Below are 15,679 nucleotides of genomic sequence, written 5' to 3'. Positions count from 1 at the left end.
CTATGACAAAGGAAAGAATATATAACAAGGAAAAGACAGTCTCTTCAATAAATGGTGCTGGGAAAACTTGACAGTTAAGTGAGAAAATTAAAAATAGAACTACCATACAATCCAGGATTCCACTTCTGTATATTTATCTGAAGAAAATGAAAACACTAATTTGAAAAGATATGCACCCCTATGTTCACTGCAGCATTATTTACAATAGCCAAGATACGGAAGCAACCTAAGTGCCCACTGATAGATGAATGGATAAAGAAGTTGTGGCATATACATACAATGGAATACTACTCAGTCATAAAAGTGAATAAAGTCTTGCCATTTTGGACAACATGAATGGACCTACAGGGTCTTATTCTAAGTGAAATAAGTCAGACAGAGAAAGACAAATACCTTATGATTTCACTTATGTGTGGAATCTAAAAAAACAAAATAAACAAACAAAACAAGACAGAAACAGACTCATAGAGAACAAACTGGTGGTTGCCAGAGGGGAGTGAGTGGGGAGGCAGGCAAAACAAGTGAAGGGGACTAAGACGTACAAACTTCCAGTTGTAAAATAAATAAATCATAGGGATGTAATGTACAGCATGGGGTATATAGTCAATAACATTGTATTAATTTTGTATGGTGACAGATGGTAACTAGACTTATTGTGGTGATCATTTCATAATGTATGTAAATGTTGAATCTCTATATTGTACACCTGAAACTAATATAATATCGTATGTCAACTATACTTACAACAATGCTATGCACCTTGAGGTCAGAGATACATGATTCTTTGCTCTGCCACTTACTTGCTATGTGTAATTAAGCAAGTAAGCCTGAAACAGCCCAAACCAGATTGGCAAACAAGGCTTGTGGGAGGAGCCCTGCATCATGGGAAAGTTACTGGCAAGTGGACAGAGGAGTAAATAGCCAAGCTATCTTAGAAGAGGAGAAGCCATAAAAATCCTGCTGAAAGTCTGGCACTGCTGGGCTAGGCCCTGACAGCAAGGAGGAGAATGAGAAGTGTTCATTACATACGGGACTCCGATCTCGAAGATGTTGTTCTGGATCAATTGCTTTCCCAACATGATGATGCTGAGCTGAATGCAGAGCTCCATGAGGCAGCCCCCTGGAGCACACTGCAGGGAGGAGAAGATAAAGGAATAAGCAGTTAGATCAAGTGGAGCTCAGAGAAGCAAGGATGTGAACTAAACCATGCTGCAGTGGGGATAAGGATGGGACTGGGGGAGCAGGCGCACCTACAAACCACTAGCCATGCATGAAACACCAGTGGCTGTACTTGCCTCTTCCATGCGGTAACCATCAAACACATAAACATAGCTTCCAGGTCTGCCCACAAACCTGAAATCGAGAAGTGGGGGAAGAGTTAGGGAAAGAGAAAGTCAGGACTGCTTGAGGGTATGTATATCTTCTGAGTGGAATAGCCATCGCCCAACGTCCTCTAGGAAAGTACTGCCAGGGCGGGTGCTAAATCACCCAGGGACAGGAATTCATACCCTGTCATCAGCTAACAATCACCTATAACATCTAGGGCTCACCTCTTAACCAAGTCAAATTCCAAGGGATAGGGGCTGAGGATGGGGCTACTGTGGGGCTGGAAAGGTCACAAATGTCTGTGTGTGCGTGCATGTGTGTGAGTGTGTGTGTGATAACTTCTGAGCCTAAAGACAATGGAGTTTGGATTATCTCTAAGTATACTGTCTGTGTACCTTTTTCCCTTAACTGGTGTCAAGAATTGAGTCCTGATTGCAACGCCTCGGTGAGGGCATCTGATTTCCCAGGAAATGAAGGATAAGATGGTCTAAAGTTGCAATTGGAGATTCCTGGGGTCAGAAAAGAAAAATCTAGACTTCTTACTGAAAATACTCAAAGGAATGGAAGAAGCCTACCTCGTTCCTCTTCTAAGACCTAAGTGTCTATTTTATTGGGGGATAAGAAGACTGGGCAGGAGGGGGAAGGAGAAAGGTAAGAGACAGGTAATCAGATGAATCCTACTGAATTCAAATGTCATCCCTTGTCCACCTGTTGAAATACTGCTCATCTATTTGAGGCTCAGCTTAAATCTTTCCTTCTCTGCAAAGTCTTCTTGTCTTTGTTCATAATTAAGTGTCCCCCTAACACTTTTTCCACGCGTCTTATTACAACAGTTACTGCAGACTGCAGTGTGCTGTTGATAAGACTTTCAACATATGACAAGTTTATCTAAGGGTCAGGACTCTATTTTTTTTTTTTGGCCTGGAATATCATACCTATGCAGTTTGCTACTGATGTTAAATCCTGGAAAACAACAAAGAAGTATATAATCATTAATACGGACAGTTTCTCTGCTACTATAATTTCATGAGCGTCAAGGGCAGAGGTCCTAGGAAGGGGACTATGTTTTGGGTCACAAACACATTGATGAGAAATTATCAAATGTAGATGATGACAGTTCTTGCTATCAGTGCCTGGTTGATGAGCTTTTAGTTCTGGCGAAGCTTTCCTAACATAGTTGATGCCTATGGGGAAATCTCCTTATAGGTAGCCAACTGACCTGACCATGAAAAATATTTATCAGAAGGGATTTTACTTCCAGATCTATTGTAGAATAAAGAATTTGAATGGCCCTTGTCCCTGGTTCCTGGAGGAGCCTCTAAATCGTTAGAGTTTCCCAAGAGGAGTGTCTTTGTTATTCATGGTTGGTCCCTGGAACTATACCTAAGTTTATGCTAATGAGATCATTCAAGATGGGGGACGCCATGCCGGAAAAACCAACCATGTGATTAGAGAGTTGGGGCTTTGAGTTAAGCAAAAGCAGCCTGACCTCAAGGGAGGGGTGGAGGACTGGAGATGGAGTTCAATCACATGACCAATGATTCAATCAATCATGCCTACATAACGGAACCCAATAAAAACTCCAGACACTGAAGCTTGGATGAGCTTCCTGCTTGGTGGTATACATTGATCATTGATGAGCCAGGAAGCTGACACACCCTGAGGACATGGAAGCCTCTTTTTAAGACCCTACCAGACCTTGCCCTATGTGCCTCTCCTATTTGCTGGTTTGGATTTGTATCCCTTTGCTATAGCAAAACTATAATTTTTTTTTGAGGAAGATTAGTCCTGAGCTAACACCTACAGCCAATCCTCCTCTTTTTGCTAAGGAAGACTGGCCCTGAGCTAACATCTATGCCCATCTTCCTCTACTTTATATGTGTGACACTTGCTACAGCACGGCTTGACAAGCAGTGCGTAGGTTTGCACCTGGGATCCGAACTGGTGAACCCCGGGCCACCAGAGTGGAACATGTGAACTTAACCACTGGGCCGGCCCCAAAACTGTAATTTTAAGCATAGCACATTCCTGAGTTCTGTAAGTTGTTCTAGTGAATTATCAAACCTAAAGGGTTACTGGTTGTAGCCAGTTGGTCAGAATCATTAGTGGCCTGGGAACCCCAGAGCTTGCAGCCAATGTCTGAAGTGAGGGCAGCCTTATGGAAGACTGTGCCCTTAATCGGTGAAGCCTGCACTAACTCTAGGCAGTTAGCATCAGAATTGCATTGCAAGACCTAAGAGTCACTGGCTATACGTGAAATTCCCTCTCCCCTCATCCTCAAAGATGGGAGACACAAATTATTCTAAGACTAGCCCTGCAGAGCCCAAAACCAAATCCCTTTAAAGGCTCCATGTTTATCAGAATCTGAAGCCACTAATCCAAAACGATTTAGTGCTAATGCCACTGCTTCATGAACAGCCAGGTGGGGATGGGAGTGGGGAATGGGGCTGCGGATGTGAATTAACAATGGGGACAGGCTGACTGTAATGGAGGACTCAGTATTAGTGACCAATTGCTCTTCCATGTATGACACTAATATACTCACCTCCCCTTGAAAAAGGCCACGTAGAAGATGGGCGAGTAGGCATTGACAAACTTTAGCAAGAAAGCTTTGAGTATCAGACGCTCTTCAAAAGTCTGTTCTGTTTTTGGAACCTCTGAAAGAGAAGAGCAAAGTTGATAACACTGAAAGACAAATTTCTTACTTCTCCAGAGTTTTGACCCCGTGACATGAGCCATTGTCTCTCAGCTTACTCCTTCAGAGTAGAAACCAAGAGATCCATCTTCCTGGCACATTACAATTGAACTCATCTAGAAGGTCCCAAATGGCTTACCAGGCTACAGAAGGCCAACGGTACATATGATCATCACCTTTCTCCTTTCACTTCCTTTCTCTTATCCACTCAAGCCATGGTTTCACACTGTGCGCCTCAAAGAGGAGTCTGAGCAAGCAGAACTTCCTCCCACCCCGGCTGCTTCATCAAGGGGAATTCACTTTTACTGTATAATTGCCAGTTCTATAAGATTTTACTTGAACAAAGGTCCCTGATTGAAAAGGCTTGTTCACCACTGAACTAGAGTCAAGAAGCAGTAAAGACTTGTCTTGGGCACCATGGCATTGTTCCTCATTCTCTTCTCCTTCATTTTTAGCTGGCAAGTACTCATCTGCATGTGCTCTGGATAGTTCATTGACTCAAATGATGAAGGATCATCAGATGAGTGAAATAAATGCAGCCTGAGCCTAATGTCTCAAACTGGGGCTCATAGAGCTGGTGTGTTCCATCAGGTCCAAGCAGAGGAGTCAGTCAATGCTCTCTAAAAGGACTCTGAGAAACAATGAGCAGAAACTTCAGCAGTGCCTTCAGAAGACTCGAGATCCAGGGCATGCTCCAGTGGACAGATGTGCAGAGTGCTTAGTGGTGTCTCCATGGACCATAAAAAATAGCTTGGCAAAGATAAGACATTACTGGGCCACACTCTTCAGTGGTAGAAGGAAAATACTGATCTTGCATCACGTGCACTGATAAATATAGCTTGAAAGCGTGCTGAGCACAGGGCCAAAGAGCTGGGCTCATACCAGCCAGCGAGTTGTGTGTCCAGATGAGACCAGTGTGTAGACCCGCCTGACTTGTGTGCCCACCTGAATCACAGACAGTTTTGTAGGAATTATTAGAAAAGTGGCCATAAGGCCCTGTGGCCTCCTCTTGAATGCCCTTCCTTGACCCATCTCTTCATACACAAATCCTTCACATCCTTTAACATCCAGATCAAATGTTACCCATAATCTCCTTCCTGAAGCCTCCCCAGATGCCTTCAGCTGGTAATCTCTCTGTGTTTTCTTCTACAGTATTTTATATTTCTGTACATTAATTACCTATATCCATGCCCTTTAAAAATCACAATAGAGATCTCATCAAGATGGCAGCATAAGCAGCCTCTAAACTCATCTCCTCCCAAGAACACAACCAGGTTACAACTATTTTTGGAAAAATTACCCTGGATAGAAAACTGAAAACTGGATAAACAGAACCCCCACAACAAGGGACAGTCCTGACTAAGGTGGAAGAGGCAGAAATTCCTGCTGGAGAGAAAAAAGTCACCTTCAGGAGCAGCAGAGTTTCTCAGCGGGCCAAGCAGGAGCCACCCTAAGGCACGAAGCCCTCCCTGGAGGACTGAGGTCTGGAGCAGGGGCCAATATGGCTATAAGCATCCTTCAGACTCAGCACAACTGAGACGAAGGTCTTACTATCTGGCTTCATTGGCTATTAACTGCAGCAGGGATACCCCTAGAAAAGCTATTGGATGAAAGACGAAAAGACCCAGGTCTTAAAGGGCTCACACACAAACTCACCATCTCAGCAACCTAAAATCACTGGAGAGAAGGCTGACAGTCCTTTGGTGAAAAGACACTCACCTGGTGGGCTCTGGGTGCATCTCAGTGAGAGGAGAGACTGGGAGGTGGCCATTGTTGTGACCTGGTCCAGGCGTGCTGACACAAACCCCGGCAGACACCATTGAAATTCTCCCCCTGGCCTTTTAGCCCAGGGGGTCTACTAGAGCATAGATTTAATCCAGTTCAGCCAGGGCAAGCAGCCAGCCCTAGGGACCAGTGCTACCCAACAGCAAGCCCTCAGGCTACTTGTTGGCCTGCATTGACTGGGTATCTTGATCCTCTACAGGCAGGCAAGTGTGTCCGCCTCTGTGGCCTGTGTGAGGACCAGGTGAACTGTGGGGGACATTGGTGGAGAGGTGGGGGCTTCTGCAAAGGGGTGTCAGGGTATGCTCCAGGGGGTTTGGAAGTGTGCACAGACCAGGACTGTGTTGACAGTGTGTGTGGTCCTGTGAGGAGTGAGGCTTATCAGTGGCAGAACAGCTGTGCTTCACAAATAGCTATAAAAAGGATGAGCCCCACCTTCCAAAACCTGAAACAATTGAGTGCTCCCATGCCTAGGGCCAGCCCCACTCGGCTGCACTCCTAAGAGAACTGACAATAGCCTTGTAGGCTTGAGACCTATAGCAACTGTAAGCCCCTGAGCCTAGCAACAAGCTACACTGGGTACCTACCCAATTAGAAGGAAAACTGCAACAGAAGTGTGCTGTTAGACCTTGTAGCCAATGGTGCTGAGGCTCCCCAAACTGGATTTACAAACAGCTGGCCAGGGAAGGAAAGACTAGACTCCCTGGGTATCCACATTAAGAGCAACCCTGCCACAGCAGAAGGACACAAGCAGCCCACAAAGGGGTCACTTCTGGATCATTTAGACTGGTGATGAGAGGGAAGCACACTGCTGGGCCTCAAAAGGCATCTCTTACATAAGGCCACTTCCCCAAGATCAGGAGACATAGCCGACTCACCTAATACATAGATATAAGCACAGAGAAAGAGGCATAATGAAGAGACAAAGGAATACATTCCAACCAAGGGAACAGGACAAAACCTCAGAAAAAGGACTAAATGAAACAGAAATAAGCAACCTATCCAACAAAGAGTTCAAACAGAAACTCATTAGGATGCTCACAGATATTGGGAGAAGACTGGATGAACACAGGGAGCTCATCAACAAAGAACTGGAAAACATAAAAAAGAACCAATCAGAAATGAAGAATACAATACTGGAAATGAAAAATTCACTAGAAGAACTCAATAGCAGAGTAGAAGATACAGAAGAATGGATCAGCGAGCTAGATGAAAGACTGGAGGAAATCACCCAAGCTGAACAGAAAAAAGAAAAAAGGATTAGACAGAATGAGAACAGTCTAAGGGAACTCTGGAACAATATAAAGTGCACTAATATTCGTATTATAGGTATCCCAGAAGGAGAAGAGAGAGATAAAGGGGCAGAAAATTTATTTGAAGAAATAATAGCTGAAAATTTTCCTAACCTAAGGAAGGAAACAAACATCCAAGTACAGGAAGCACAGAGAGCTCCAAACAAGATAAGCCCAAAGAGGCCCACACCAAGACACATGAATTAAAATGTCCAAAATTAAAGATAAAGAGAGAATCCTGAAAATGGCAAGAGAAAGGCAACAAGTGACATACAAAGGAAAGCCTATAAGGCTATCAGCAAATTTCTCAGCTGAAACCCTACAGGCAGGAAGAGAATGGCATGACATATTTAAAGTGCTAAAAAGAAAAAACTTACAGCCAAGAATACTCTATCCCTCAAGGTTGTCATTGGGAATGGAAAGAGAAATAAAGAGCTTCAAAGACAAGCAAAAATTAAAGGAGTTTATCATCAAGAAACCAGTTCTACAAGAAATGCTGAAGGGATTTATTTAAGCAGGAAAGCAATGACCACAAATAGGGATAAAAAAGTTATCAAGAAAATCTCCCAAAAAACCAGGCAATAAAATCACTGATATATGTAAAAATATAGTAAAGGTAACAGATCAACCACCTGTGAAGATAATATGAAGGTTAAAAGACAAAAGTACTAAAATTACCTATTTCAATGATAAGAGGGTAATGGATAGACACACAAAACAAGAGATTAGATATGATTTCAAAAACATAAAATGTGGGAGGAGGGGAGTGAAAAAGTAAAGCTTTTAGAAAGAGGTCAAGCTAAAGAGTCTATCAACTCAATATAGACTGTTATATACATAGAATATTATATAGGATCCTCATGGTAATCACAAATCAGAAACCTATAATAAATAAGTAAGATAAAAGAAATAAAACATTACTAAAGAAAGTCATGAAACCACAAGGAAGAGAGCAAGAGAAAAAGAAAGGAACAGAGAAGAACTACTAAAACATCCAGGAAAAAAAAAGTAACAAAATGGCAATAAATACACATTTATCAATAGCTACTTTAAATGTCAGTGGACTAAATGCTCCAATCAAAAGGGATAGGGTGGCAAATTAGAGAAAGAAACAAGACCCATATATATGCTGCATACAAGAGACACACTTCAGACCTAAAGACACTCACAAACTGAAAGTGAAAGGATGGAAAAAGATATCCCATGCAAATGGCAAAGAAAAGAAAGCAGGGGTAGCAATACTTATATCAGACAAAATAGACTTTAAAACAAAAACTGTAACAAGAGACAAAGATGGGCACTGCATAATGATAAAGGGAACAATCCAATAAGAGAATATTACACTTGCAAATATCTATGCACCCAACATAGGAGCACCTAAATATATAAAGCAATTACTAACAGACATAAAAGGAGAAATAGACAGTAACACAATAATAGTAGGAGACTTTAACACTCCACTTACACCAATGGATAGATCATCCAAACAGAAGATCAATAAGGAAACACTGGCCTTAAATGACACATTTGACCAGATGGACTTAGTGGATATATATAGAACATTCCATCCAAAAAACCCAGAATACACATTCTTTTCAAATGCACATGGAACAGTCTCCAGGACTGACCACATATTAGGCCACAAAACAAATCTCAATAAATTTAAGAAAATCAAAATAATACCATGCATCTTTTCTGACCACAAAGGTATGAAACTAGAAATAAACTACAGGAAGAAAATCAGAAAAGCCAAAAAAATGTGGAGATTAAACAAAGTGCTACTGAACAATGATTGGGTCAATGAAGAAATCAAGGGAGAAATAAAAAAATTCCTAGAGACAAATGAAAATGAAAACGTGACATGCCAAAATCTATGGGATACACCACAAGCTGTTCTACGGGGGAAGTTTATAGCAATTCAGGCCAACCTCAACAAAGACGAAAAAATCCCCAATAAACAATCTAACAGCACATCTAAAGGTACTGGAAAAAGAAGAACAAACAAAGCCCAAAATCAGGAGAAGAAAGGAAATAAAAAAATCAGAGCAGAAATAAATGAAATAGAGACTAAAAAACAATAGAAAAAATTAATGAAACCAAGAGCTGGTTCTTTGAAAAGATAAAGAAAATTGACAAACCCTTAGCTAGACTCACCAAGAAAAAAAGAGAGAAGGCTCAAATAAACAAAATCAGAAATGAAAGAGGAGAAATTACAATGTAAACCTCAGAAATACAAAAGATAATAAGAGATACTATGAAAAGCTATATACCAGCAAATTGGATAATCTAGAAGAAACGGCTAAATTCTTAGAAACATACAACCTTCCAAAACTGGACCACGAAGAAGTAGAGAATTTGAATAGACCAATGACCAGTAAGGAGATCAAAACAGTAGTCAAAAACCTCCCAAAAAATAAAAGTCCAGGACCAGATAGCTTTCCTGGTGAATTCTATCAAACATTCAAAGAAGACTTAATACCTATCCTTCTCAAACTCTTCCAAAATATTGAAGAGGAGGAGAGGTTTCCTTACTCATTCTATGAAGCCAACATTATCCTGATACCAAAAACCAGACAAGGACAACACAAAAAAAGAAAATTACAGGCCAATATCACTGATGAACATCGATGCAAAAATCCTCAACAAAACACTAGAAAATTGAATACAACAATACATTAAAAAGATCATACATCAGGGGCTGGCCCCGTGGCTGAGTGGTTAAGTTCGTGCGCTCCGCTGCAGGCAGCCCAGTGTTTCGTTGGTTCAAATCCTGGGCGCGGACATGGCATTGCTCATCAAACCACGCTGAGGCAGCGTCCCACATGGCACAACTAGAAGGACCCACAACGAAGAATATACAACTATGTACTGGGGGGCTTTGGGGAGAAAAAGGAAAAAATAAAATCTTAAAAAAAAATCATACATCATGATCAAGTGGGTTTCATTCCAGGGATGTAAGGATAGTTCAACATCCACAAACCTATCAACATGATACATCACATTAACAAAATGAAGAATAAAAACCACATGATCATCTCAATAGATGCAGAGAAAGCATTTGACAAGATACAACATCCATTTATGATAAAAACTCTAAATAAAATGGGTATAGAAGGAAAATATCTCAACATAATAAAGGCCATATATGACACACCCACAGCAAATATCATTCTCAACGGAGAAAAACTGAAAACCATCCCTCTAAGAACAGGAACCAGATAAAGATGCCCACTTTCACCACTCTTATTTAACACAGTAGTGGAAGTCTGAGCCAGAACAATCAGGCTATCCCTCTAAGAACAGGAACCAGACAAGGATGCCCACTGTCACCACTCTTATTTAACATAGTAGTGGAAGTCCTAGCCAGAGCAATCAGGCAAGAAAAAGAAATAAAAGGAATCCATATTGGAAAAGAAGAAGTGAAACTGTCACTCTTTGCAGATGACATGATTTTATATATTGAAAACCGTAAAGAATCCACTAAAAAACTTTTAGAAATAATAAATGAATACAGTCAAGTTGCAGGATACAAAATCAACATACAAAATCACTTGTGTTTCTAAACACTAACAACAAAGTAGCAGAAAGAGAAATTAAGAATGCAATCCCATCTACAGTTGCAACAAAAAGAATAACATACTTAGGAATAAACTTAACCAAAGAGGTGAAAGATCTGTACACTGAAAACTATAAAACATTATTGAAAAAAATCAAAGAAGACACAAAGAAATGGAAAGATATTCTGTGCTCCTGGATTGGAAGAATTAACATAGTTAAAGTGTCCATACTTCCTAAAGCAAAAACAAATCTTCAACCCATAAAATTGTGAAGCAGGGGGGCCGGCCCCGTGAGGTGAGAGGTGAAGTTCATGTGCTCCACTTTGGCGGCCAAGGGTTTCGCAGGTTCAAATCCTGGGTGTGGACATTGCACCGCTCATCAGGCCATGCTGAGGCGGCGTCCCACATACCACAACCAGAGGCACTCACAACCAGAATATACAACTATGTACTGTGGGGCTTTGGGGAGAAAAAGAAGAAGAAGAAAAAGAAGATTGGCAAGATATATTAGCTCAGGGGTCAGTCTTTAAAAAAAAATTGTGAAGAAGGAAAAAGAAATTTGTTTTAGTTTTGCTGTCACACCTTAAACAAGTTTGTATAGGGAAAAAACATAGCATATATAGGGTTTGGTACTGTCCACAGTTTCAGGCACCCACTGGAAGTTTTGGAATGTATGGCCCCTGGATAAGGGGAAATACTGTATTATGTCTCACTTTCACTGATAAAGGGAACTAAGGCCCAGAGATGTTAGAGGCTTGCTCAAGATCACACAGTCAGTAAGTGACAGAGGTAAGATCTGAACCCAGATCTGTGGGTCTCCAAAAACAGTTTCCACTACACCACACTGTGAAATCAGGATCTTTGATGGATTAATGTTTACACCGCACATCCTCTTTCACCTCCCCACCCTCCACCCCCCGCCTAACATGATGCACCTAAGAAAGATCTGTCACTGTTCTATTCATTGAGCACCAGCTGTGTGCCAGGTGCCATGACTGGATGAATGAAGAATTCACCACTTCCTTCAAGGAGCTGCGTTTAGCAAGTCTCTGTGAAAGTCTTTTTCAAACATCCAAGTCTCTTCCAGATTTACGCTGAGCAGCAAGGTGTCATCTCCCTCTCATGGCCGAAGAAGCTCCCGGGGAGAAGAATACTGCATTTCTATGGTCTGCTTCCCCACCCAGCACGGTGAGCTCCTCACTCATTTGCTTGAGTATTAGGAGATGATGCCCAACAGCATCAGCGGTGGCCCAAGCAGGAGCAGAGGGCTACTAAGGCCACTGCAAGAGGAAGACGTGAGCCCCTGGTGCCCCATGGCCCTGGGAGGGGACATGAGAATGGGAACACTTAGAGACCCTATAGGGCTACTATCACAATGGTGATCCTGGCCTTGATTTCTCCCTGAGGCTGGAAGGACCTGGGGAAATGAGAGGTACTCACTTGTCCTGGTCCCCATGAGCCCTGAGAAACATGGCAACACTCCTACAGAGCCAGTAACACTGAATACTGGCTCACTCTCCATGCGCCCCTTCATCCTGAAACCCACGTTAGGGCACATATGTAGGTAAACAGCCCTGGAGGCCATGGCAGGCCATGCTGAACAGACAGAGCACCCCGTCACCCTATTTGTGGCTCAGCAGTGTGTTGAGGGGAGGCATTACTTGCTTGCTTTGTTTTGCTACAGAGATGGTTGTAAGGTGTAGATTTTAACATCAGACATATTTGAGCTCAAATGCAGAAAGTAATTAGAGGAGAGAAGTTATATAAAAATGAAAATGACACTGGCCTCATAGGGTTGCCCTGAAGACACAATGGTAGTGCTTTTAAAGCACTCAGCCTAGAGCGTGGTACACGGTGGCCCTCAGAAAACAATAGCTCCTCCTGTCCCGAACATCATCATCCTCACCATCATACAGGTCCAGCACCCTTGCTTTCAACAACACAGTTGGGTCGTCCATGCCCAGATGTCTGTTCCCATGTCTAGCCCCCTGAGGCTCTGGGCATCATTTCCATGTCGATTACTGATCACTTTCTACCTATCAATGGAGGGCATGGCTGGTGGTTGACACTGCTAGCACAGAGCTGGGAAAGTTTAATCAACAGGGCCCCTGTCCCCATCCGCACAGAACCACAGCCCAAGCTTCCTGAGGTCCTCCAGGCAACTCTAGCAAATCATTGCCTGCTAAGGAATCTGGAGACAACCTCATAATTCTATAGGAGACAAAGCTGGAAAAGTCTACCACAGTATCTCTCAGTTGGTAGACAGCCTTGTGGTTTTCTCCTTGCTGCCACGCCTGGGTGGACACACACACAGCCCATGAGCCCATGCACAGTCCTGGGCAATCCCACACTGCCTCGCCCAATAAGCACTGGATAAGGATTTGTGCTTACTATTTACAGTTAACACTGCCCCTTGTTAGTTCTTCCTTCATCTACATATGTTAGCAACACCCCTCAGAACTTCACCTTGAAGGCCTTTCCATCCCCTCTACAAATCCTGCCCCTACAAAGAGGGCAGCGTCTCCCTGTTGATTTGTGCTTATCAGGTCCTCCCTGAGCTCAAGATCCACATCCCTTCTTCAGTCTGATTCTTATTCCCCCCGACTAAAGGAAACAGTTCCGCGGCCCAGGTGGAGATGCCTGCCATTGATTTCTAAGGTCACCTTCAGTTTTAAGATCTCATAACTCCGAACCCCCATGTGGCTGCTAACCCTATTACCTCCCTGACCCGCATCCCACCCCGGCCCCACCACGTGCAGTTTGGATGGCTTTTTATACAGTGAGCAAGGTCAGAGAGAGACATCTTCTGGGAGGACCACAGCTGTCGTCAGATATACTCTACTATGCGCACTTATCGAAGGAATGAATGACGTGAAAAAAACACTGTTTGAAATACTGACAAAATATTTGTCATCTACTAAAAATTCCCTGTCACATTCCAAGGAGGGCAAATCCTAAGGAGGAAACTTTGCCTGTTGAGCAGAATAATGGGTATGAAGATACTAGAGGGGAGATCCCAAAGCAGAGTTAAATTTCCCTTCTTAAGACAAGAGATGCGGGTGTTCGAGTTAGATGCAGGACCCAGAAAAGGCTAGAGCCAGTGCGATGGGAGGGGAAGGGCAGAGAGGGAGACGAGGTGGCTGCCGCCAAAGAAGAAGAAACATAAGTAAGCGGGTGACAGCCCCAAAATGCCCCGTGGAAATTTTCATTAACTTCGGCTGTGTAATTTGTGGTGTGACTCCCTCATTTGCCTCTCCACAGAATCTTCAGTAAAGAGTCGTTCAAACCCGCTTTCCTTACGAGTGCGCAGGGAATCCTGGATTTGTTCTTGGGGAGGCATGTGCTGAAGGACCGAGTCCTGCTTCAAGATGGGCACAGGGGCATGGACAGAGACTGCCCATGGTGTCCTGTCGTATCTGGGTTACAAAGGACAGAGACTGAGGGGAGAGAGAGAGAGAGAAGGAGGAGGGAGGGGGAAGAGGAGGGGAAGAAAGGAAGGAAAGAAAGGAGGGAGGGAGGGAAATTTTTCAATAGGAATTTGAGCTCTGCTCAGTATGCCTGAGGCAGCCGATTCAATCGTAACTTAACTGCATCTTGCCTCTCACTTTTAAATATTTTGGGGATAAGGAAATTAAAACTGATGTCATCTGAAAAATAAGTAATCAGGTCTGAGGATCTGAAAATTTGGAAAACTTAGCTTGTAAATGTGGCCGGAAGGGGATTAAGGATAAGGCACGGAGAGGCACGTGTCTTTGATTTTCTTTTATAATCTCCTTTGAACTCTTTGTACACAGATCCCCCAATCCCTACAGGAACTTCCTCCAACTTCTCTGGAAAGAGAATCCAGTCCCTTCAGAGCTCTTTGCTTCAACTGGAAGTGAGTGGCTCCCTTCCTCCATACTGATAAATCATGGGCCAGATTATTATTTATTAGTCTTATTCCTAAAAACAGCCTGTGCCAATGCTTTTAGGGCCATGAGCCACCATAAATAATGGGTATTTCCAATAAACAATCCAAATCCACTCGATAGGCCACTAAATCATCTAGGGGGTCCCACCTCAGAGAAGCTCCGTGGCAATGTTCTGGGCTTTGCTGAGCTTTCTGGGGAAGGAGGGCCTCAAGAACACCTCACGGGCTGTGAGAGAACAGGAGGCGGTGGGGGGTGTGGCGGGGAAGGGCAGAATGTCAAAGCCCTGGAGATCCAGTTGGACTTTTGGATCCCTTTCAACAGCCAGCACAAGGAGTCTCACCCGCCTACGACAGAGACTATGTGACTGAGAAATGGAAGAAGTTTTCGCAGCATCCACTTGGTATGTGATGATGCCTATAGGATGGGTGGGGCAATTTGCACTTCAAGCCACCTGGCAAGATCCCCTCACAAGACATAGACCTCTCAAGTGGTCTGGATCTGAGCCCCATGGGAAAATGGCCTAGCCTGTGCTCCGTGAAACTCCAAACAAAGTGCCTTTGGTATCAATCGCTACAGGGATATAAAGGAGGAGAGTCAACATGGAGAGAGAGTGAGCACGTAGAAGCAGCCATCACTCACATGCTCCTAAGACCCCGCCTCCCCCAGAAAGCCACCCCAGGGCCATTAGAGGCCATCTGAGGTTTCACCTGCTCCCGACCCACTGGAGCAGATTTCCAACAGAGGGCAGCCTCCAGGACCAGGGAGGACAACCAGATAGGATTCCTGTGCAGAGCCATTCCCCACCCCCTTTTCCTTTAAGTGTTAACCCTCTGGTGCATTGTGTCATGAAAAAATATGTGTACAAATGACCCAGCTGTAAACTGCCTTGGAAAATAATTAGTATGAAAGCCCAAGGTGGTCCCAGGCGGCAGCTCAGAGCTCAAAGTCCCCAGAGCTCCATCCTAATCATATGGAAACAGCATGGCCAGCAAGAGGATGCCAGCAGCAGAATCTGAATTTTGGAAAAGCAGCTCCTCCTACCTGATGTCCCCGACAATCCAGCCATCAGATACATAATGATGGTGACAAGACAAAATGAGAAGATGTCCAAGTATA

The 15,679-nt window shown here is 43.4% G+C and overlaps 1 protein-coding gene across 1 annotated transcript in view; it reads right to left on the bottom strand.

Moving 5' to 3' along the window:
• The window catches only part of ANO2 (anoctamin 2), a 325,024-nt gene that overhangs the window by 46,918 nt on the left and 262,427 nt on the right, over positions 1 to 15,679 (bottom strand). The window contains exons 17-19 of the mRNA XM_046676889.1: positions 3,872 to 3,983; positions 1,296 to 1,353; positions 1,030 to 1,130 (exon numbers count right to left, since the gene is read on the bottom strand). Coding sequence (XP_046532845.1) covers positions 1,030 to 1,130; positions 1,296 to 1,353; positions 3,872 to 3,983 — 271 coding nt within the window. The remainder of the gene's footprint in view (positions 1 to 1,029; positions 1,131 to 1,295; positions 1,354 to 3,871; positions 3,984 to 15,679) is intronic.

The sequence above is a fragment of the Equus quagga genome, chromosome 1, assembly GCF_021613505.1.
Source record: "Equus quagga isolate Etosha38 chromosome 1, UCLA_HA_Equagga_1.0, whole genome shotgun sequence".
Taxonomy (NCBI): Eukaryota; Metazoa; Chordata; class Mammalia; order Perissodactyla; family Equidae; genus Equus; species Equus quagga.
This window is presented reverse-complemented; position numbering and strand designations above follow the sequence as displayed.